Genomic DNA, 23157 nt, shown 5'->3' on the forward strand with positions numbered 1-23157 from the left:
TCCATTTCTTCTTTTGTAACTTAAAGGAAACTAAACTTGGAAAGTGTTGCCTATTAGAATCTACAATAGTATAAATGCATCATAAAAACATACGATGTATATGTAATTTTAATCAGTACACATCTGTCTCTCAAGTAGCAGGTGCATTGTGTTGCATAACTAATTTATACCTTTTTAAAGTATCTATATACAGATTTTTAAAAAAGTAATCTGTAAGTATCTGTATCCTAGTTACTGAGCATTGGTGGGGGGTTTCTCTGTCCCCCTTTAGAGGTACTAGAATGTCATTAACTTATTAGGATTTCTCTTCCCTGAATCATGAATCAAACAGTGCTTAAATACTCTGTAAGGATCTGTTTTATGCCCGGGCTAATTACAACTGCTAATACCTCTTGAAAGCCTTAGACTTTGTCATTTCATATAGTTGTGTAAATGCATAGAGTCCACCGACTGGAATGGGGGCGGGGCGGGGAAATGGTGGTGTTACAATTCTTTTTGTGACGCACTGTTTTGGCAGAGACAGTAGTTTACCCGACGACACTGACAGCTTTTTATGTCTTAGCCATTTCCATATTGCAAACTTGAGGTGTGCTTATTTAAAAGTCCTGTGGCTCAAATTGACTGAAGTACTGTTATACTACCTAACCTGAGTTTGGTACTCTGCAATTTTTGTGTAAAACCAACATCCCACAAATAAAACAGTATTTGTGCTTTTTGGTTTCAGAAGTTGATTTCTGTGGCTATCCGCACTTTTGACCGTATGTGCAATAAAAGTATAATTTTATACAGGTGTACAATATTTAGTATCTATACAGCATATAAGAACAAACAAATCTTGTGACCGACAGTCCCACTACAATTTATTGTCTGTTCTTGCCTTGGGGAAATTAGTTGATCATTTAAGTAAACTACAAGATGTTGCTATGTTTCAACTTTTGTAAGGTTGCAAATTGCACAGGTCTGTTTAGTGTTTGCAGTCTTTTGCACAACCATTCAGCAGTCCTTAAAATCTATCAACTAGGCCAGGGGTCAGCAACCTTTTTCAGCAGGGGTCAGTCCACCGTCCCTCAGACCATGTGGTGGGCCGGATTATATTTTGAATTTTTTTTCCTATGCCCCACAAATAACCCAGAGTTGCATTTTAAATAAAAGCACACATTCTACTCATGTAAAAACACGCTGATTCCCAGACCATCCGCAGGCCAGATTTAGAAGGCGATTGGGCCTTAGGTTGCCTATCCCTGAACTAGACCACTATCATTATTTTGTATAGTTGGTGGGAAGGATATGTAAGAATGGCTTGTCGAAGACCACCCAAAGTGTGTGCGGCTTATACACAGCTTCTATAATAACCAACTTAGGATGTATGAGGCTAGATTTTTGAAACCATTTCAAATGGACTATCCCATATAGTTTTATTTTGAAACAAAAGTTTACAAAGGTGTACAGGAGAACATCTCTTAGCAATTGTTAGATGTCCAAACTGCTCCTCAATGCAGAGGTACAGTTTGTATACAGCTCATCAGAATCAAAGGCATAAAAGGATTAGAAAAGTCCTGTCCTAAAAACAAAAAAAAAAAAAAAAACAGCCACACAGAAAGCAGCACAGCAAGTTAAAAACCAATAATAACACTTTCATTTTGTATAAAGAAACTTTTTAGTAAAAAAATGTGCAAATAAATAGCAACAGCACCACAGTGAAAAAATACATTCGCAGAGATTGTTTAGGAGTGTTCAATTAAAAACCCTTTTAAAGTTTATTGCTACTATTTGGGTATTCCTTTAGGACCTTGCTCTCCAAATTTAGTATTGGCACATAGTAGCACTTGCAGGTTGACTGGCTTAACAATAGGATCAACAGTTTTAAGCAGACTGGTATCCTGTGAAGGGATGCTCTGAGCCAAATGCCTGTTATAAATGAGCTTTCTTCATCGTTCCCACAGTGCATTTTAAAAAATGTCTCTTACATATATGCTGGACCTTTCATTCCACTCTACCCTTATCCCCCAATGGCAGATGCTGAAAGTTGTGTCAGCATCCAGAGTAGCACCTGATGCTCTCTGAAGGGCTGCCATGGGAAATAAACATTAGCGAAGGCCCTGTGTGTTCAAAAGTACTTCAGATGCATGCATGGGCTTCCTTGGATTCAAGCCAGAACAACTCTTGCCTTCCAAATATTGTCAGTCCTAAAATTCTACTAAAAGGAAGATTTCACTGACTTCAATGTGTTGATACTTTGTTTGCTTTTGTTAATATTTAAAGTAAGTCCTTTGCTAACCTTTGCATTTCATGTTAGGGTTCCTGCTATTTTGTAGTCAAAGTGGCCTAAACTATGCTGTTAGGAGGCTATCGACTGCCAGAATCAAAATGAACAATTGCCTGGCTGCTTGACACATTCAGCTCTGATAAAATGCATCAAAACTCTAGCATATGATTAGCATACAAATTATCCTGCAAATTTTGATGGCACCATTCAGCTGCCTGAGGGTTTTTGCTTTTAACCCCATTCTTCCAGGGCACGAAGAGGCTGAAGCTGTACTAATATTTACCACTTATGTAACACATGTCATGTGTTCAAAGCATTTCACGTGCCTTATGTCACTGCTGTGAGTCCTGAGATAATGTAAATCAGTATTGTTACCCCTGTATAGGGCTAATACATAAATAGCAAGTTAAAAGAGGAATTAAAAGGAATAATTTAAAGTTCAAAAGTAACAAAGTAACTAATATAAACCCAATTGTTTCTGCCAAAAGCAGCTAATGGGTTAACAGGAGCTGTGATAATTTTGGTTTAGTAGTTTTAATACGCCATTTCATAATGACATTTAAATATATCCAACCCGTACCAATGAAGTGCTACACTGAATTAACTGTATTTTCTGTGTGTGCACTATGAAGTGATTGGTCACAGGATAACAAATTTGCATTGGAATTAGTTGCAGAGGGTAGTTATAGAATAGCCCCAATCATATTTTTCAGTAGAGCTTTGAATGCTGTTCACGCAGATAAATGTATCACCATTTTCTTTCTCTACAGAATGTGCAAGTCAGGTTTGCACTTATACCCTGCCAACATGAGGGTTTGTTTTTTTTAATCTCCCAATTAGTCTCCAAACTGCCTTCCAATTTTTTTCTCGTTTAAAAAGCAGTTTAAACTAAAAATTATCTCAAGAATGTTATTTTTCTCTGTGGGAAAATAAGCTGTTTGTTACTATTGCTAAAAGCAGGCTTTAAAAATAATTTATAATATTCAAATAAAATGCAGAACCTATGAAGACAGCAGAGGGAAGCCAATACATTGATGGCGTCCTGTACTTCAAAATATTTCATAACTTTCTGAATTTTGTTCCTGTAGAGCCTCTCCTTTCTTATAAATATTTTGCACAGACAACCCACAGGAGGGGCTAAAAAGGGAGATCAAACAGAATGTACTCAACACCCTGAAGCACCCGAAGTCTTTTTAAAAACTAATCTCTTGTTTGTGATATTTGCCCAGATGAAGTGCCAACCTATTTATACGGAAACTTGGGCTGTTGGTGAAGAGTCTCTGCATAATCCTAAAAGATTCAAAGCACCACAGTTCAGACGTGTCCCCCCCCCCCCCAAATATGGCTCAGCATATTCTGTTGAGGCATATATGAAAACAAAGGGTGGGGTATGTGAGATGATCATGCACCGCTAGGGGGCACATGAATGAAGACTGCCATGTAGGCACACAACCTCTAGCCAAGGCATGACTATCCATTTTTGGCCCAAGGCCATGCTCACCACCCAGCCAATTTTCAGAAGCCCATATGCCAGTAGTGGGTGAGGCCATCCAATTCTCAAATCCATATACACTGATCTGTGCATATCCGAAGGTTCTCACCACTTGCAGAAAGTACGCTTGCAAAGGTGAGATAAGCCAGAGATTGGCACCATTAGACCTTTCACAAAGATTTCAGTGACTTCAATTCAGCTATATCCTAAAGTACTTCCGGAGTGATGAATGTACTTAAGTACCTTACTGAAATACAGTAATATGTAGCGCAAATTGTCTGATGATACGACTCATGTTTAAAAGAATCTGTTCAATGCAGTGTCCTGGATAAAAAAAAGTGCTTCATGTAGTTCTTTTACAAGCGTGGTGAAAACAACAACAAAAAAAGCTTGCAAACATGCAACTGTTTTAAACCTAAACTCCTCCTCGTTTGATAGTGCCCTGTTTTGCTTTTAATAGGTGTTACCGCAGGGATTAACTGAGGTTTGGCAACCCATGTTGCGGCTCTTAACTGGAATGCGGAATAGAGTCCCGTCGGAGCACATGCAAAGCTTGTAGCGTTCCCAGTCGCCATTGTTTAATTTCTCCCCATGTGAAGGACTCGGCAGTCGAGCTGTGTTGAGCATCACACTTCCATTTAGAACAATGCTCTTATCCTACCAAAGAAACATTTGCAGAAGTTAGCAACAGTATTTCCAATTGAATAAACGTATCTATTTTAATACCTTAATGTTAGAGAAACTGACTGTAAGAAACTTCCTTGTTCGGAGTTTGACTACTCAGCTTAATGTGGTCTACTCTTGACAGGCAGTGGCCCTCGTATCTGACAAATGACATTCCTTGTCCTGCTATTCATTAATTGGGAGATGCAGGGATTAAACCAAGGACCCTTCTGCGTGAAAAGCACAGCCTCTACCATTCAGTCGTGCCGGGCTCCCACGGCTTGCGGAGAGCTGCCTGTTCTGGGGGCTGGGGTCGGGGGAAGCTCGGGCTTCCTCCGCCCCAGCCCCGCGCCTGGGGGAAAATAATTCCCCCCCCTTTATTCCCCCCCAAAAAAACTAGGTGTGCCCTATGGGCCGGTGCGCCCTACGGGGCGAAAAATACGGTACTTAAATATGAATTCTCATGTGAATTTCAAAAAATAGATTAATGTGGAATAGGATGATATGATTTATTAGTGAATACATGTGAAAGGGGGCAAGGACTAGAACTAGCCGGAGTTATCCATCCCGTCAAGCTAATGCTCCATTGCAGCAGTTTTGAATGATTGGCCTTTGATCTATACTCAACTGCTACAGCCTTCATTTCTTCCCCATTGGTCTGTCTTTAATAAACCCACTCCTGTAGCCTTGTCCTGGTGGGACAGTTCTAGATCCTTTGGGATAACTAGAATATAGAATATACACATATCCTTCACTCTCAATTATTCGTACTGTGCTTCCATACCGGAGAGAGTACAGCTGCTGCAGCAGCAGCGATTCTTGCTTTGGTAAGCTGTGTGCCTAAACTTATTCTCTGTGGCTGGGATCTCAGAGGGAGAAAGCCAAAAGTAAACTCACCTACTGCACAAATATATGACAGTGTTGTACTTTGAATACTCTGGCTAAATTTATACTTGGTGTGGCAAGGAACATGGACCTTTACTGTATTTTCCCCAAGGTTTTGGAATGAAGTCTTGGGTGGTGTTCGGAGTTGTTATCTTTAACCTTTCAGTGACTGTTCCAAAGGCCTTTGGGCCACTGAGTTTTAATAAGGATTTGTTGCCTGTTGCAGTATTTTATTTTCATTTTGTCGGGTTTTTTTTTAAAAAAATAATAATTTAATATTCGTTCTAAGCCACCTGTAATGTTGGACAGGTGGGATAGACATATTTTGAGTAACTAGAGCTGCAACTATAACAAATCCAATGAAGCCTTTAAATTTTTGTTCCTTTATCTAACTTGCGGTCCTTATTCATCAGGTTTCTGCATCCAACCGGCCTCTCTTTTGAGGCTGTGCACCTGCCTCTCTCTTTACAAGGCTCTTTCTCTATGCTGCTGTTGCCAGACATGAGACAGAACATTTCTTCTCTTTAAAAGAGGTCCGCACTTCCTTGAATGGTGGTTGCTGCAATATCTGCTTAGTGGAGACTGGGTGTAGCTTTGAAGAGCCATGCAAGGTTGAGCTTGCCATGCATTGTCTCTTCTGTATCTTAGCAAAAGGGCAGCAATTAATGGTGTGCTGCATCTTGCCAGCTATTGTTGGCAACGGGCAACTCTGCGTAACTTGTTTTGGTCAAACAAGGTCCTTTATGGAAAGGAAGAGAGTTGCAATTATTGTAGCATTGTTTGTTGTTATGCATTTGCTTTTCTGTATAACACCTAGAGAGAATGTTTTATGAGCTTTCTCATATGTGTAAATTAAATTTTGTTCCGAGCTGGGAACAAAATGTTAGCCTAAAAAAACAACACATTTTCTTCCTTTTTTTCTTTCCAGGCAAATATGTCTAAAAGAAACAGAGCTGTTTTGTTTTAGTTTTGGAATAGGAATATTCCAATACAAGTTTTTGTTTCAAAACATAGGTATGGAGTATGTGCATGTAGCTGTATCTAATAACTTGCAAGAAGTAACTATATTAAGCTGACAAAGCAGTTATGTGTTTTGACCTGGAAGGTGTATATATACCTATAGGTCAAATTTGAGACACGTAACAGTAAGCTATAATTTTATAAGGCTTTAAAAAAATATGCCATTTTAAATCTATAGATGAGTAGATGAACCAAATCAAATCTGATTTAACTTGGATGCAGTCATATATATAACTCAACTGAATCCATTTATACAAACTGAATATCCTGGAATTACTCACTGCTTTCAGTTCCATATTGCCCCCCATATGAAACTCGATGGTTTTGCCCATGATGAAAACACCTTCATTTCCACGGACAATGGCACGTCCATCAACCTTTATATTCAGATCACTGGTAGCATTGCTAGTAATCTGAGAAAGAAAGAAAATAGCCGTGCAAAGCATTTTCTAAAAAATAGTTTTGTTTTATACACAAAAACTCATCTTCCTACAAAATTGGCCTTGCTTTTTAAACACCGCTGCTCAACCGTTAAAACATTTGTTGGACGGAGGCTGTGATTCTGCAGAGACTGACTGCATATCAATGTTATCAACTGATAACAGTTAATTGCAATCTGTGTTTGCGGCCTCATTTAGACAGCAATTATATATATTGCAGGGGTAGAGGATCTTCATACCACCACTTCTCTGAGGACTGTGTTCCGTCAGGGTGTGAGGAGTGATTGTGGGCAAAGCACATATGTACTTTCGCTCCAAACACCACATACACACTGGACTTTAAAGCTGTTGTTGCAAAGGAAGAATACTGAATTTTCAATGACCTGACATCATATGACAGCAGATGATTGATGGATAGGTGGCCCCACCCACTTTTCAAAGTGGCCACAGAAGGTTGGTCACTACTGAATCAGGCCACTGACCAGAACCAGTTCCCTATCTCTGGTTTATAGTATACTAGTAGACCTTAGGCTTCTATAGTCTCTACTGAACATGTCCAAACACAGGCCATTTTAAAATGCTTAAAATAAATAACTTAGTCAAATGCTTCATCTTTTTATATGGAATGTTAGCTATAATGCAAATAAAGGTTTGAGCTTAAGATTACAGCATGCATCATGTAACTTGCAGAGAAAAGTAAACAGAGATCATACCCTCTCCGTAGATGCTTTTTGAACATTCAAAATTTTTACTCCAGTTGGCAAATGAAACTCGTGAGTATTATAGTCAGTGCTAAACAAAGTATTCTGAGTCCGTGGGTCAACAAATTCCATACCAATATCACTTGTAATTGAGGTTCCATTCTTTGCAACACTAAGTTTTGTTTCCCCTTGCTGAAACACAATCTGCAGAAACAAATGAGATGTGTTAAATGTAACAAAGGCAATCTGCTACTTTTACAGTGCTTGGTAGCACTGTGACTTCCTGTCAACAAACAACTTAAGACTAAATATCTTTTTTTAATCAATGAATAAGTAGCTTGCAACAAATAAAAACAAAGCATCAATTTACAGGATCAGCAATACAAAAAATACTACCACAATGGAGAAAGCAATAGCAGCCAGCAACACAAAATCAAATTACCACCCTGAGAACATTTCCCACCAATCACAAATAAAACAAGCCAGGCTTTTAACCTAGGGTCTGAAAACATAACAATGTTGGAGCTAGGTGGGCCTCCCTGGCGAAGGGAGAGTATGTATATACTTCTACTATGAAAGTCCTGTTTCTGGTATACCTGTCATACTTCATCAGAGAAGGATATCCGAAGTAGAAGCTCAGATGTTGAACGCAGTACACAATAGAAGATATACTTACTGGCTGGTTCTCTCCAACAATCACCAAATCCTCATTACGTCGACCTCCGACTGTGCTCTTATACAATGGATGTATAATTCCCATGTCAGAGTCTTGTTTAAATCGCAATAAGCCGCTATCATGAAACTCCATGCTGTCACAGCCGCTGGGTCCAATGCGAATTACAGTCCAGATGATAAGCGTAATCTAAAAGAGTAAATTTAATTTTTTTAAATGTAAGTAAATTCTGAAATTGTCATGCCAGTGCTTGGAACAGATACCTTTGAGAAGAACATGTTACTTGAAAACAGGCCCACAAAACTTATACAAAGCTGAAAACAGCCCACCAGTCATGTATGCCAACCCATTAGATGCTCAATCTCTGTTTTGCCTGGGACTGAAAACAAAACAAAATAAAATTCTGGTTGTCAGATTCCTGGCAGGCCACAATATTTAACTGGTGGATTGTGTTCAATTTGGTGGCTCACAAACTGCATACAGTGGTACCTTGGGTTACATACGCTTCAGGTTACATACGGTTTAGGTTACAGACTCCGCTAACCCAGAAATAGTACCTTGGGTTAAGAACTTTGCTTCAGGATGAGAACAGAAATTGTGCTCCGGCAGCGCGGCAGCAGCAGGAGGCCCCATTAGCTAAAGTGGTGCTTCAGGTTAAGAACAGTTTCAGGTTAAGAACAGACCTCCGGAACGAATTAAGTACTTAACCCGAGGTACCACTGTAGTTCTAACTTAAAAGGAGGGCATCCATGCATGTGTGTGAAAGGAAATTCGGCAACCAAAATTAAGGCACCAATCCTAATTGAACTCAGTGCTCTTTATAAGTATATATGATCAGGCTGTAAATAATTTATATTTAAAAACAATACTTGTACTTCTTTAGGATAGGAAAAAAAGAGCAGCCCAGTCTTAACTCTTAGCCCATGTGACCTTAGAAATTGGATTTTTGATCAGGATGCCAACCAAAACAGAACATCCATCATTGTTGCCCGCTACTCCACTTGGTACCCCGAAATTAAGAGCAATCACTCAAGGCCCTGTTACTTTGAGACTCTGACCTTCCCACAACTACGCAGGGCCTTTGTAGAAATAAGATGTCAACAGATGCCCTCAGCATATTTAGTACATCGGGGAATGTTCCATGTGGATCGCAAATGTATATATGGATGCAATCAGGTAGAGGACGTCACATGCTATCTGCTGAGTTGCCCCCTGTATATAATGCCCAGAGGAAAATTTCTACCACCAATTCTTAACTGGCTTCCAGGTCAATCTGCATAGGAAGTAACAGTTGAATTCCTAGCAGATAAGCATCTCTATATTACATACCAGGTAGCCAAATTTGTGCTGGCAGCCAAGAAGCTCTGTTCCAACTGTGATTGCACTCCAATCTTAAGTCTGAATGTTGCAAATTTATTTTTATGTGGTAAACTACTACAGGTTGCATGTATGATTTTAGATGAAAGTTTCCTTTTATTATGTGTCCATTGTAAAGGCCTTTGGCTATATACAATAAAAATGGGTTGATAAATCATAGTCTGGCACTGAATAATTAACAATCCATTGAAAGGATGAAAAGCAGAAAATTGGTTAATCTCTACAGATCGTAAGAAAATTCTGTGATATATGTGGAGTGGATAAGTACATTTTTATCTTGAATTCACAGTACATCTTCAACAGTGGAATTTGCTGCCAAGGAGTGTGGTGGAGTCTCCTTCTTTGAAGGTCTTTAAGCAGAGGCTTGACAACCATATGTCAGGAGTGCTCTGATGGTGTTTCCTGCTTGGCAGGGGGTTGGACTCGATGGCCCTTGTGGTCTATTCCAACTCTATGATTCTATGATTCTATGCAATACAGAATGTTTACTAAGAAGCAAAATAGAATTTATTACCAGTTGTAGCATTTCTTTGACCTAATTAACTAAGACCTTTCCATGTATTTATTTTTAGGAATCCTTTCCCCCCCCAAGCGTACTATGGACAGCTGGGTCCAAACAGATACACATTACCATGTTGCCATTCATCCCCTTGGTTTTAATAGGCATAAATGGCACCCAATGTTTATAATCTCCATGTACAGTTCCAAGTTTGGTTAGAAACCCTGCATATAGGTAATGAAGATAATTTCACTGAAAAGCAGCAATATTTGGAGCTGGCTTGGCACTAAAAAGGAGAAAAAAACACACCTTTAGAATTCTGTTGAGACATACTTTACCATGTATACACCAAAAACCAAATACACACAAGTTTTGTTCTCCTATTTCCCTTAGCCGTAGAAGGTTTTGAAGGTTTCAGTTAGCTTCCTTCCAGATGAGGGAGCACTGGTGATTATGCCTTTAGTAATACAGTACCGTATTTTTCGCTGTATAAGACACACGTTTCCCCTCCTAAAAAGTAAGGGGAAATGTGTGCGCGTCTTATGGAGCGAATGCAGGCTGCGCAGCTTTCGCTGAAGCCAGGAGAGCCAGAGGGATCGATCCCTCTTGCTCTCCTGGCTTCGCTTCGCTGAAGAGCCGCTCCGCAGCTTCCCTTTCTGCGCAGCGCCCCTTCAGCAAAGCAGGAGGAGAAATGGAAGGGGCTCCGTTTCTCCTGCCGCTTCAATGAAGGGGAGCTGTGCAGAGAGGGAAAGCTGCGCAGCGCCCCTTCAGTGAAGCGGCAGGAGAAACGGAGCCCCTTCCATTTCTCCTCTCGCTTTGCTGGAGAGGCGCTGAGCAGAGAGGGAGAGGACATTTTTTCCCCTTGTTCTCCTCCTCTAAAACTAGGCGCGTCTTATGGTCGGGTGCGTCTTATAGAGCGAAAAATACGGTGTGTTTCATTAGAAAGCTTGCAAATATAGATTTAACAGCAAGTGGCAAGTAAACTGAAATGTATACATGCCATACTAGTGTCAAATCAGCAGCATTCCATCACATGATTTCTCTTTCAGAACTTAGGGCTCCTTTATCTTCTTCCTTTCCAGGTCTCTTGACACACACCCCATACACCTCACTCTGCAGCCTCTTCTTAACCTGCAGCTGGATGTAAGCTGCCCATCCAGACAACCAGTGACCTGCTAGTTTGCTTGCTCTCAAATTCAGTGACCAAGCCATGCCAAAGATAAATAGAAGCATCGAAGAACAGCTTTGGTTCCTTGCATCCAGTTGGTTAGGCCCTATTTAAGTCAATGGAGCTCCACTTCTGCAAATATATTAACAATGTTGGTCTAGTGAATACTAACTTAACAATATAAGCACGACCACAATCTTTTGATTAGCTTGTTCTACTTACAATCAAATTGATGACAGCCAAAATAAACAGGAGGACTATCACACAAATGGCCAAGTTGCCTTTTCTGCCTCGCAAGCCAGTTTTGTGCAGACGATCTTCATCAATTGGAATATATCCAGCCTTGAAGTTACTGTTGTGTTCTTTGTTAATATTCCTCCGCTCCACAGCTTTCTCACGCATCGATTTCTTCACGGGACCATTAGAACTTTGCTAAAAATAATTTAAAAATAAGTTCCCCAAACAATATATTACCTAAGTCCAACGTATCCTATTCATAACAAAATGATATGAATTTTCATTTCTGCCACAATATGATTTTCACAGTAGGAACTGTTTAAAAGAGCCCAACTTGTAAAGAAAATATTACAGTGGTACCCCGCAAGACGAACGCCTCGGAAGACGAAAAACTCGCTAGACGAAGGAGTTTTTCGTTTTCTTAGCCTCTTCGCAAGACGCATTTCCCTATGGGCTTGCTTTGCAAAACGAAGCTTGCCCCGCAAGCTCCGGGGATAGCGGGGAAGCGCAGCGCGTCTTCCCCGCTGTCCCCGGACCTCTTTTGAAGCAAGGGGCGGCGGGGAGAAGATCGCTTCTCCCCGTTGCCAGCCCCGCAATCTCCGGGGACAGCAATCTCCCCGGACGCCTTTTGAACCAAGGGGCGGCAACGGGGAGAAGCGATCTTCTCCCCGCCGCCCCTTGCTTTAAACAGATCCGGGGACAGAGGGGAAGGCGCGCGGCGCTTCCCCTCTGTCCCCGGACGGTCTCCATAGGAACGCATTGATTGATTTTCAATGCATTCCTATGGGATACCGTGCTTCGCAAGACGAAAAACTCGCAAGAAGAAAAAACTTGCGGAACGAATTAATTTCGTCTTGCGAGGCACCACTGTATTTGCAAAGTCATGAGAATGTACTGTGTTTGAATTTGCTGCAAAAGCAGTTACATTTAGCTGCAGCAGAGGACTGCTTCAGCAAGTGATGTTCCTATGTTGGATGCTACCCCCAAGGGGGAGGGAATAAGAGTACACTTGTTTTGTTGCATGTACCTGTATATGCAGTGTAGCTCTTCACCCAGTAATTTCTCTGTAATATAGCCAGGTTGTTCATATAAAATGACTACATAAACAGCTAAGCATAACTCCTAGCTACTACGAACATCCGCTGTGTACATAAAGGCAATTCAGTTCCAAACATTCAAGCAAGTGTAAGAGGGAGTTTGAGATAGTAGCTGAGAACTGGAAGGCACTGAGAGCCCAATTGTATGGTGCCAGGAGCCTCCAGGCTGCCACTATTTTGCCAGAGGGATTTAGTCGCACACCAGAAATTTAGGTTTCTGAAATAAAAGTGAACCAAAGGGCTATGTTGCAACAAATCCACTTTCTTTTAAAAACAGCCTTTTTGCCGTTAGTAAAGTGATGCACTAAAAATGTGATAACAATTTGATTGATTGATTGGAAGGCAATAACCTCCCTGTGAACAAATCAGGACGAATGATCAATAAAGAGCGGATACCATGCAAGCTTTGTGCAAGAAAATTGGATGAGTGTTCTATAAAGAGGTCATCTGAAGGAGCCCTCGGTCAAACCTTTGTGGGGTTTTTTTGGCAGGGAGAGGGAGACACATACTAAAAGCACAAGCAAGATTTGCACAACACCGAATTGCTCCTGGACCAGAGAGCAAAGTCTTTAAAGCAAAAAGTTGTGCACTTTGCTGTACTGTGGTACTTTGGTGTACAACCATGATCTGTTTCGGAGGTCTGTTTGCAAACCAAAACAGGTTGTAACCCAAGACGCGCTTTTGCCAATGGGGCCTCCGCAAAAAAAAAATCGTAATCCAAAAAAAATGGGTTGTAATCCAAAAAAAGGTTGCAAACCGGGACACGAACTTCCGGGTTTGATCTGCTTGTATGCAAACCAGTGTACTTGGCTCTGTGCCATCAAGACGTTTTCAGTGAAGTTTATTATCATTATTTTATTATCTACTGAATTTATATATTCCACTTTGAAAGTCTCTGATCGTATTCCCCGGAAGTCTCCCTTCAATCCGTATATATGCGTTGCCCCCTTCCTAGTCCTCCAAGGCTAAGGAACTCGTGGTCCTGTCGTGGACTACAACTCCCATAATCCCTGACCTATGGCCGTGCAGGCTGGGGCAGATGGGAGGTGTAGTCCAACAGCTCTTTGGCACGCCATTGGTCGCCCCGCCCTCAAGCCTCCTCCGCGTTCGCTCGAGGGTGAAGCGAGACTCCGTCGGATCCACTGCGCGCAGGCGCAAGACGCTCCCTATCTCTTTCTCCGCCCTCAGGCGGCTATTTTTGCTACGGCGCCCATTGACTTAGCAGCCGCCGCCGCCGCCCTGCCGAGTCTGTCAAACGAGCCTCGCGAGTCGCCTCACGCGCACTAGGGGGCTGGTTCTAATTTCAGAAAGCCGGGCGAAAGGCAGACGTGATACGTGTCCAGGCGCCAAATGCCACGAATAATGAGCTAATAATAAAAATAATAAAATAAGAAAGAGCAACGAATGTCCTGAAGGGGAAAGGGAAGGGGCTGCGTAGGTTGGCGCGCCCGACTCCGCCGCTTCCCTGAGGCGCCTTGGCTGCGGCAGAAGCCCGGGTGCCGCGTTCGGGTTGCCATATTTCATAATAATAATAATAATAATAATAATAATAATAATAATAATAATAATAATAATAATAATAATAATACCAGGATAATTTCGGAGCTTTTACAAGGCACGGTTTAACCCCCGTCGCCGGTTTCATTGGCCCGGTTTCCGGGAAAAAAATAATAACCCGGGAGGAAACTCATTTTCGGAGGCGAATTCCGCGACGCGCCCTGAGGCGAAGGGGCCGGTTCGGCGCCGGCCTCCTTGAGCCGAAACCGCCTCTTTCTTCCCCGCCCCGTTGATATTTGGGGACGATAAAATGGAGCGCGCGCCTTTCCCTCCTTTTCCTGCCCGAAGCCGGAGCCAGGCAACGGCGCCGGGAAACTGACCTGCTCGGAGGTGATCGCTGCCGCTGAGGCGACCGCCATCTTGGGCTCTTCTCGTTCCTTCCGCGCAAGGGAGAGCGAGGCTTGGCGGGGCGCCTTTGGCGGAGGAGGAAAGGGGCGCGGGAGCCGCACCCGCCATGCCCGCTCCTTAAAAGGGGCGAGGCGGCCGAGGGAGGGCAGGAGAAAGGCAGAGCCTCCGACATTTCTCTGAGGAAAAGAGGGACGTCCCACTCCATAAGGACATTTATCTCCCACACATCTTATGGGATCGCCTCAGCCACTCAGGGCGGCCTCCCACATGTATAAAAACATCATAAAACATTAAACAAATTAAATAAACTTTGCTATACAATATTGCCTTGAGGGCTCGGGGATCGGATAACTCCCAACATTTCTCCCATGAAAATAGAGACGTTCAGTTCCATAATGATAATTTTATTATTTACACCCAGAAAAGACTCCCTGCAACGTTTGGCGGTGAAACACTGCGTTTCTCAGCACCCGAGAAAATGAGCCCTCTGCGCCCTAACCACCTTGGTCAGCATTTCGCCAATACTGTAATCCGATGTCGTCCGATCTACTCCAAAACGGTGCCAAACACCCAGAAAAGTCTCCCTGCAACTTTTGGCAGTGAAAACACTACATTGCTCAGCACCCCAGAAAATGAGCCCTCAGCGCCTTAACCACCGGGGGTCAGGATTACACCAAAAATCTGACTTCGTCCGATTCAGTTTAAAACCGCGCCAAACACCCAGAAAAGGCTCCCTGCAATGTTTGGTGGTGAAAACACTACGTTTTACGGTTTCTCACAATTTTAGCCTCGCAGCCCATATCTGTGGGGTCAAGATTTCGCTGCAAAGCCAACATTGTCCAATTAACTCGAAAGCGGCGCTAAACACTGGGTTAAGGGCCCCTGGATTGTTTAGCAGTTTAAACTCTACATTTCATGTCGCTCCACAATATTAGCCCTCTGCGCCCTAACAATAGCTGCCAACTTTCCCCGCTTTTTAAGGGAAATTCCCTTATTCCGAATAGGATTCCTCGCAAGAAAAGGGAAAAGTTGACAGCTATGGCCCTAACCTGCTGAGTCTTGGTTTTGCCAAAAATCCTTCGTCATCCAATTGCAGCACCATATGCTGCCAGCGTTTTCAGCTGCAGACAGTTATTTCCCATATATTCAATAAACGTTTCCCAATCTTCTTTAAAGAAAACTAAAGAAAACACCTTTTTCTTTTAACCGGGCATGGGAACCTATGGCCAGCCAGAGGCTACTCTTGGTCTCTGACTCCCATCATCCCCAGTCTGCATGGCCAATGGTCAGGGATGCTGGGAATTGTAGATCGGCAAACAACACTCAAGAAAATGAAGCAGAGCTTGCCCCAGAACAGCAACAAAGGTATACATTTGCATTTGTGCATGGTAGAAAGAGCAGAGGCAATGGACAGGACTAATGGCTTCAGTCGAAAAAGGTTGTATTATATACTTGTGTCCTTGAAATCATGTTTTAGCTTCCTAGCCAGTCGAAATTTGGTTCTCATCCAGACATATGCAACGCTGGCATGAAGAAACATCATCCATCTCTCCCTTTCTGTACTTTTGACAATGGCCCTTTGTGAAATGTTGACTTTTAGGGAAGCTATTCAGTGGGGATTTTTTTGTGGGGAGGAACTTTGCGATGAAGGACAATTTAGATCATGCTGTTCTCCCTTCGTTGGGTCATGGAAACATAGGTGGCGGGGAGCTTATTGGAACCGTACTTTCTCCGTTTGGATCAGGCCATATTCCTCAGAGAATCAAACATAAGTTTTTGTGTCCATTCTTCTTTTGCTGGTACTTCTGCTTCTTTCCATTTTGGAAGTAGGGGCTTGCTGCTGTAGTAGCATGCATAAATAAAAGTTTCTATACAGTTTAGGTAGTTCTGTCCGTATAATTCCCAAAAGAAAAGCTTCTGGTTTTTTAAAAGGGTTATTTCGAACATGGGTTTTAGAATCTTTCAAATTCTGTGCAGAACATTTCCTGATACTCGTATTTACATGACCACTGCATACTGATCGGGGTTCCCTCCGCCTTGTGGTGCTTCCTGGAATGCCAGTTTAAAAGGCATGTTTTTCCAGCCTACAGAAATGACAAATTGGTGCAGCTGAGAGATTGGAGCTCCTTGTGGCCCGCTGCCAAGATGTCTTAACTGGAAAGTCTGACTGTAGGCCTTCTTGGCCTAAAGGAGTGGTGAAAATAAAAACAAAGCCCTGCATGGCAAATGCCTATTCTGCCTCCGAGCAAAAGCCAGAAGTGGCATTTCTGGTTTCGCTAGAGCCTTGCTGGCGGTACTCCTTAGTAGGAAATTGATGTTGGTGGTTGGATCGTCAAATAGCAGCAACCGTTGTTCACAGCCTAAATGTGGCGCACTAATGCAAGGTACAATTTATATCAGTGCATCTCCTAAAATTTGAAAAAATGTGCCAATTGTACGGCGTTTGGCGTATTTACTGTGCAAAGACTTCAAAGATGTGCAGGTTAGATGCTTTTTGAGCACAGGGCTGGGACATGATAGTTATCCAGATTATGCACATCCTCCAACATTTCTCCAATGAAAAAAGGGGTGCTCCATTCAATAAAAATACAGTGGTACCTCGGTTTTCGAACGTAATCCATTCCGGAAGACCATTCGTGTTCTGAAACGTTCAAAAACCAAAAACTCAACAGCTGACGGCTAGGCCTCAGGACATTGCACTCAGTGGAAGCCATGAGGCGTGTTCAACTTCCGAGGCATGTTCGAAAACCGGAACATTTACTTCCGGGTTTACGGTGTTCAAAAACCAAAATGTTCATCAATGGAAACGTCCGAAAACCGAGATATCACTGTAATAATAATAATATTTATAAGCCACCCATCTGATTGGGTTGCCCCGGCTATGCTGGGAAGCTTCCAACATATATAAAAATGAAATAAAACATTTTAAAACTTCACTACGTAGGGCTGCCTTCAGGTGGTACAGGGGTTGGGCCATTCCATACCCTCCAACAGTTCTCTGATGAAAAGGGAGACGTCCTAAGGAGAAGCAGGAAATTCTTGGATCAAATCAGAAATGGGAACAGCTTCTGTAAATTCCAGTCCCTGGAAAATCAGGAGGCTCCTTCCTCTGTTAATCTCTCCTTATTTAATGACAGGTAAAGGCAAGTTCTGGGCTCAGCGGATCCTTGGACGTAAATCAAAATTGGCGTCATGTTTAGAATGTTAAGACAGCAACAGAAGAAACTGCCTTCTACTGAATTGGGCCATTGTCCAACTTCTTCTTTGGCGATCACTCGTAGCCAAATAAGATTGTCTTCCATAAGCACAGTTTTAAAAGTGAGTCCGTAAGTGACTGTGGAGACCAATTGTGGATGCACACGTCCTTCCACAGTGGGGACATAGGCTTCCAGGCGGGAGTTGATCCTGGTGAGGGTTTGCCAAACATGCTTTCCTCTTAGCTTGTTTCTCCCTTTTGTCCTGGGTTCGAGTGTCTTCAAAGCCCATGACACCTTTGGTAAAAGGTGTTCTCCAATTGGAGCGCTCGCAGGCCAGTATTTCCCAGTTGTTGGTGTTTATACTACTTTTTTTTTAGATTTGCCTTGAGAGAGTCTTTAAACATCTTTTGTTGATCACCAGCATTATGCTTACCATTCCTAAGTTGGGAATAGAGTAGTTGCTTTGGAAGACGATCACCAGGCGTCCGAACAGCATGACCAGTCCAACAAATTTGATGTTGAAGAATTATTGCTTTGACACTGGTGATATTTGCTTCTTCCAGTACACTGGCATTAGTTCGCCAAGTGTCTTCCCAAGTGATATATAAAATTTTTCGGAGACACTGCCGATGGAATCTTTCGAGGAGTTGGAGATGGTGTTTATAAGCGGTCCATGTTTCACAAGCGTACAGCAAGGTAGGTAGTGCAATAGCTTTGTGAACAAGCATTTTGGTTTCCCTGCAAATGTCCCGGTTCTCAAACACTCTGCACTTCAGTCGGGAGAAACCTGCACTCACAGAGCTCAGGCGATGCTGGATTTCAGCTCAGTGCTGTCTGTACTGACTGACTGGCAGCATCTGTCCAGGATTTCAGACCAGGTTCTCTTCCAGCCTGCCTGCAGATGCTGCAGGTTGAACCTGAGACCTTCTGCACAGAAAAAGATGCTCTAACCACCAAGCTGAGGCTAAAGAGCCTGTTTCCTTACAGCTTCTTATTTTTACAATATGCAGCTCGCAAGGAGAATAATAGGCCAAGTTTTATAGGTCTTGTAATGTTTTTGTTTTATTGCATTGCATTAGAGCAACATCATAATTAGAGGCTTGTTATTGGTGTTACCAAGGTACTCTTGAATAGCTCCGCCTAATATAAGAACCGGTTTATCTCTGACATTTCTAAACTGCTCACCTGGAGCTGACATGATTACAGAGACATGCCCTCTAACTGTACCTAGAGGTTACAGTTTCATGTGGGTGGGGTAGAAAATGATGCCAAAGATTGTATTAAAACTTTGAGGACGGTCACATTCTTACAGTTTTCAAGGCGAGGCTGCTTTACCTGTAAATATGAGGTGGCTGAGCAACCCCCTCTCTTTTATCTTTTTTTTTTTTACTTCCTTCTTTTAGCAAACAGTTTCCCGGAACATTCTGTCCAAGCAACTGGGCTGTTGTGAGCAGCCAAAGCAGGGCATGAAATGGCAGCAATGCATTTGCGCTGGCAGCCTGGAAACGCTGTTCCAGCTATGTGATTGCACTCCGAACTTAAGCCTTCATGTTGTGCATTTCTTTTTATGTTGCAAACTGCTGCAGGTTACGATTTTGGATTAAAGTCTCCTTTTATTCCCTGTCGTCCATTGTAAAGGCCTTTGGCAATACACAGAAAAAATTGATTTGGGAAATGCCCACCTCCTTATAGGGAAGCAACAGAGAGTTGTGCTTGCCCCAAGTGCAAGGCCTGTGCCCTGTCTCATCCAAACAGGGTGACTTTTAGAAAAGCAACAGCAGAGGGCTTGGGAATCTTGGACTGGTCATGTTGTTTGGATGCCTGAGTATCGTCTTCCAAAGCAACTAAAAGGTAAAGGTAAAGGTACCCCTGCCCATACGGGCCAGTCTTGCCAGACTCTAGGGTTGTGCGCTCATCTCACTCTATAGGCCGGGAGCCAGCGCTGTCCGCAGACACTTCCGGGTCACGTGGCCAGTGTGACAAAGCTGCATCTGGCTAGCCAGCGCAGCACACGGAACGCCGTTTACCTTCCCGCTAGTAAGCGGTCCCTATTTATCTACTTGCACCCGAAGGTGCTTTCGAACTGCTAGGTTGGCAGGCGCTGGGACCGAGCAACGGGAGTGCACGTCCTAGACGCTTTCGATCGGCAAGTCCTAGACGCTGAGGCTTGAACCCACAGCGCCACCCGCATCCCTCCAAAGCAACTACTCTATTCCAAACTTAAAAATGGAAATCATAATGCTGGTGGTCAACAAAAGAGGTTTAAAGACTCTCTCAAGGCAAATCTTTAAAAATGTAACATAAGCATCGACAACTGGGAAACACTTGCCTGCGAGCGCTCCATTTGGAGAACAGCCGTTACCAAAGGTGTCATGGGCTTTGAACACGCTAGAACTGAGGACAAAAGGGAGAAACGTGCTAAGAGGAAGACACGCTTGGCAAACCCTCACCGTAATCAACTCCTGCCCGGAAACCTATGTCCCCACTGTGGAAGAACGTGTGGATCCAGAATTGGCCCCCACAGTCACGTACAGACTCACTCTTAAGACCATGTTCATGGAAGACAATCTTACTCGGCTACGAGGGATCGCCAAAGAAGAAGACCTGCAGCCAATATCAAGGCATACCTCATAGCATTTGAATGAACAAATGGCTAAGGTGAGGTCAGATGTGATCTATGATCGGAGCCTGGAAGAAGCCCAGTGTAAAAATCGGGAGGACCCAGAGCTGTAGCTAGGGAGTGGGGCTAGCTGGGGTTTCTTTTGCCCCAGGTGAAGTCTCCAGAGGGGCTCCATTGAGGCTCTCAGCCTGCGCAGGTTTGTGCCAAACTGGGTCTTTGACCCAGGTGAAATAAAGCCTCATTTTGCCCTGAGGAGGACCTATGCCTTGGATTCATGTTTTTGTGGCACCGTCTTCCTTCTCCATCCAAACGCTTTCTCAGAATCCCACGTGTGTTCCTCAAACTAGGACCCCTAGGCTGCCACCTAAGTCTACAATTTCCTGCTCAAATGCTTCCGTTGTACTGGGTCTCAGTTTCACTTCCCTAATGGAAGATATTACTCAGCAGGAGCTGCCAAACACAGAGGAGCACGAAATGCCCATTTCCCCCTCTGAACTGGCCAGACTTCTGAATGTGCTTCTCTGTGGATTTCATTAGCAGGCTGCTGCACACCTGAAAACGAATGCACTCAGAAGCCACCTCCTCCATAGAAGTCAATGGGTATTTCTGGTGCACAAAGATCTCCTGCATCAGTCTGAAAATGATTGCGGGAGGGACGGAGGGGTTTCCATTAGAAAAAAAAGTATGAACATTGCTAAAGTGTAACCAGGCTGATTGCAGAATGGTTATTCCTAAATCTCAAACTGAAATGAAAACATGTTCAAAATACAATGGAGGAAATATGACTTTATATTAATTTGTACTCAAATCTGCCATCAGTTCAGAGAAACTAGATGTTAGGGGAAATGCTTGATGTCCTAGCCCAAACAATCGTTAATAGTTATTATTGCTAGTTGGTATTCCAACAATTTGTTATTAATCAATAAGTGGTTTCTTCAGTTTTGTACAGGAATCTTGGTTTCACTTTGGCTACCTTTGTCTTCACTGAAAATATATCAAATCCAAAGCGTTTCAACGCTATTCCAAGTCAAAAAATAGAAAAGAGTAAGGAAGGCAAGGGTTGCTTCAGACCTCTTCATTGTTGCACAAATGTGCCCTTGCTGAAAACTTAATTCTCTGATTTCTCATCTTTCACAGAGAGAAATGTTGTAATCTGCAAACTACCAGGGGCTTATCTGCATTACAGACTTAAACTGGTTCAACAGCTATGCCTTCTCCTCAAGGAGCCGTAGCTCTGGACAAGAGTCTGAAGATCTCTTGAACCCCTCACACAAACTACAGTTCCCAGGATTCTTGGGGGGGGGGGCGGGCGAGGCATGACAATTATCCAGGCATATGTGTATACAAACTATAGAAATTTTGAGCATAGCACACAGGCCCCTGGCCTCATACGAACGATAAAGCAATTTTATGTAATCTCTGCTCACTCAAAAATTCACTGCGGATTATTCCCAGGTAAATACAATCTCATGAATTTGTTGTAGGGATTATTATAGCAATATACTCTATGTGAAAGTCCTTGAATGCTCCAAAGCACCATACAGTACAATCCTATGCCACCTGGGATAGCTCACTCAGCAGAGCACAAGACTGTTATTCTCAGGGTTGTGAGTTCGAGACTCATCTTGGGCAGAAGATTCCTGCTTTGCAGGGGGTTGGAATAGATGATCCTTACGATTCTTTCCAACTCTACAATTCTATGATTCCTCTAGATTCATAAGGAATCTGCACAGCTAACTGCGGAGTATAACAATAACAATAGCAACATCATTATGGATGACGATGATATTCTTACAATTTCAGATGGGGGAAGCAGGCAGAGTGGGGGGAGACTAAGGCACCAACTGAATGAGCTGCCTCCTCCTAAGGCTGCTTTGAGCCTGTTTCCTCTTTCCTTTACCAGATCACATGGCAAAGTTCTCCCGAAATTTAAGGGACTTTCAAAAGCAGCTTGCTGTTCAAAGCGGGTAGGCAGAGAGTCTGAGATTCCCATAGGCACAGCCAAACTTGCATGCCATGCATCTGGGTCTCCCGGACATGTCCTGGAATCAGCCAGCAAAAAACCTCAGACGTATGGCAAGTAGGGTGAAATTTTTATTTAAAAATTCCCAAAGTCCCAAAATGATTTGGGGGGGGGGGAGCATAACAATTTTGTTTGGATTTTCCTTTTGGGGAATATAGCAACCCTAGAAGACACTGAAAAGTTGCCCTGTCGATCCCCACTGATAGAACCAACCAATGCTTTTTTCTGAGGGTACGCAGGGGTACGCACACCCCTAAACATTTTGTGAATCTTTGTACTTTTGTCCATTTACTGTATTTATTTCCCCTGATTTGAACTATAAAATGGTGGTTTTCTTGAGTCAAAATGAGAGTACTGTACCCCTAAACATTCTTTTAGAAAAAGAACTGGAACCAGTCATTCAAAAAAATGAAGCCATCGCATTTCTCTCTCCCCCCGGTCCCGGCCTCCGTTGCGTAATAATGCAAGCAGGAATTACTGCTTTCAGAAATATTTCTGATGGTGGCTGCTTCCTCTTCTGCAGCAGCGTTGGTTTTGAGTCACGGATTCTGTTGAACAAGATGCACGGGGCGGGATGAGATTTTGTGCTTTGCGCAAACTCATCAGGTCAGATTTGCCTCGAAACAGCGGGGTGTGAGTAATGTCAGATGGATGGAGTATACCTGGATTTCTATAACCCTCGGTGTTTTGTTTGGAGCTCTCCAAGCAACTGTCAAGGGAGATCAGAAGAACTTACTTATTGTTTCTCAACTAGTTTCCCTTTTTGTTTCTTTCCCAAAAAACTGGAAGTAGCTTTAGACTGAGGGGTGGGGTGCATTTTTATTTTTATTTAGCCAGATAAACGGTTGAAAGTGGACAGAAACAATCAAATTGTCACAATCTCTGCCCCAACCT

The 23157-nt window shown here is 42.9% G+C and overlaps 1 protein-coding gene across 2 annotated transcripts; it reads right to left on the minus strand.

The window, feature by feature from the left end:
* Positions 1-1389: 1389 nt before the first annotated feature.
* On the minus strand, positions 1390-14547 carry SGCB (sarcoglycan beta). Of its 2 annotated transcripts, none has more exons than XM_028743393.2 (6): positions 14396-14547; positions 11407-11616; positions 8144-8329; positions 7480-7671; positions 6608-6739; positions 1390-4415 (listed from the first exon to the last, which is right to left on the minus strand). In XM_028743393.2, the coding sequence occupies exons 1-6, from the start codon at positions 14432-14434 to the stop codon at positions 4212-4214; spliced, it is 963 nt and encodes a 320-aa protein (XP_028599226.2). In that variant the 5' UTR covers positions 14435-14547; the 3' UTR covers positions 1390-4211. The 2 variants fall into 2 exon arrangements, with proteins under 2 accessions (XP_028599226.2, XP_028599227.1); XM_028743394.2 differs by lacking the exon at positions 14396-14547 and adding an exon at positions 14108-14126.
* Between the last annotated feature and the right edge of the window lie 8610 nt (positions 14548-23157).

The sequence above is a fragment of the Podarcis muralis genome, chromosome 9 (genome assembly GCF_964188315.1).
Source record: "Podarcis muralis chromosome 9, rPodMur119.hap1.1, whole genome shotgun sequence".
Taxonomy (NCBI): Eukaryota; Metazoa; Chordata; class Lepidosauria; order Squamata; family Lacertidae; genus Podarcis; species Podarcis muralis.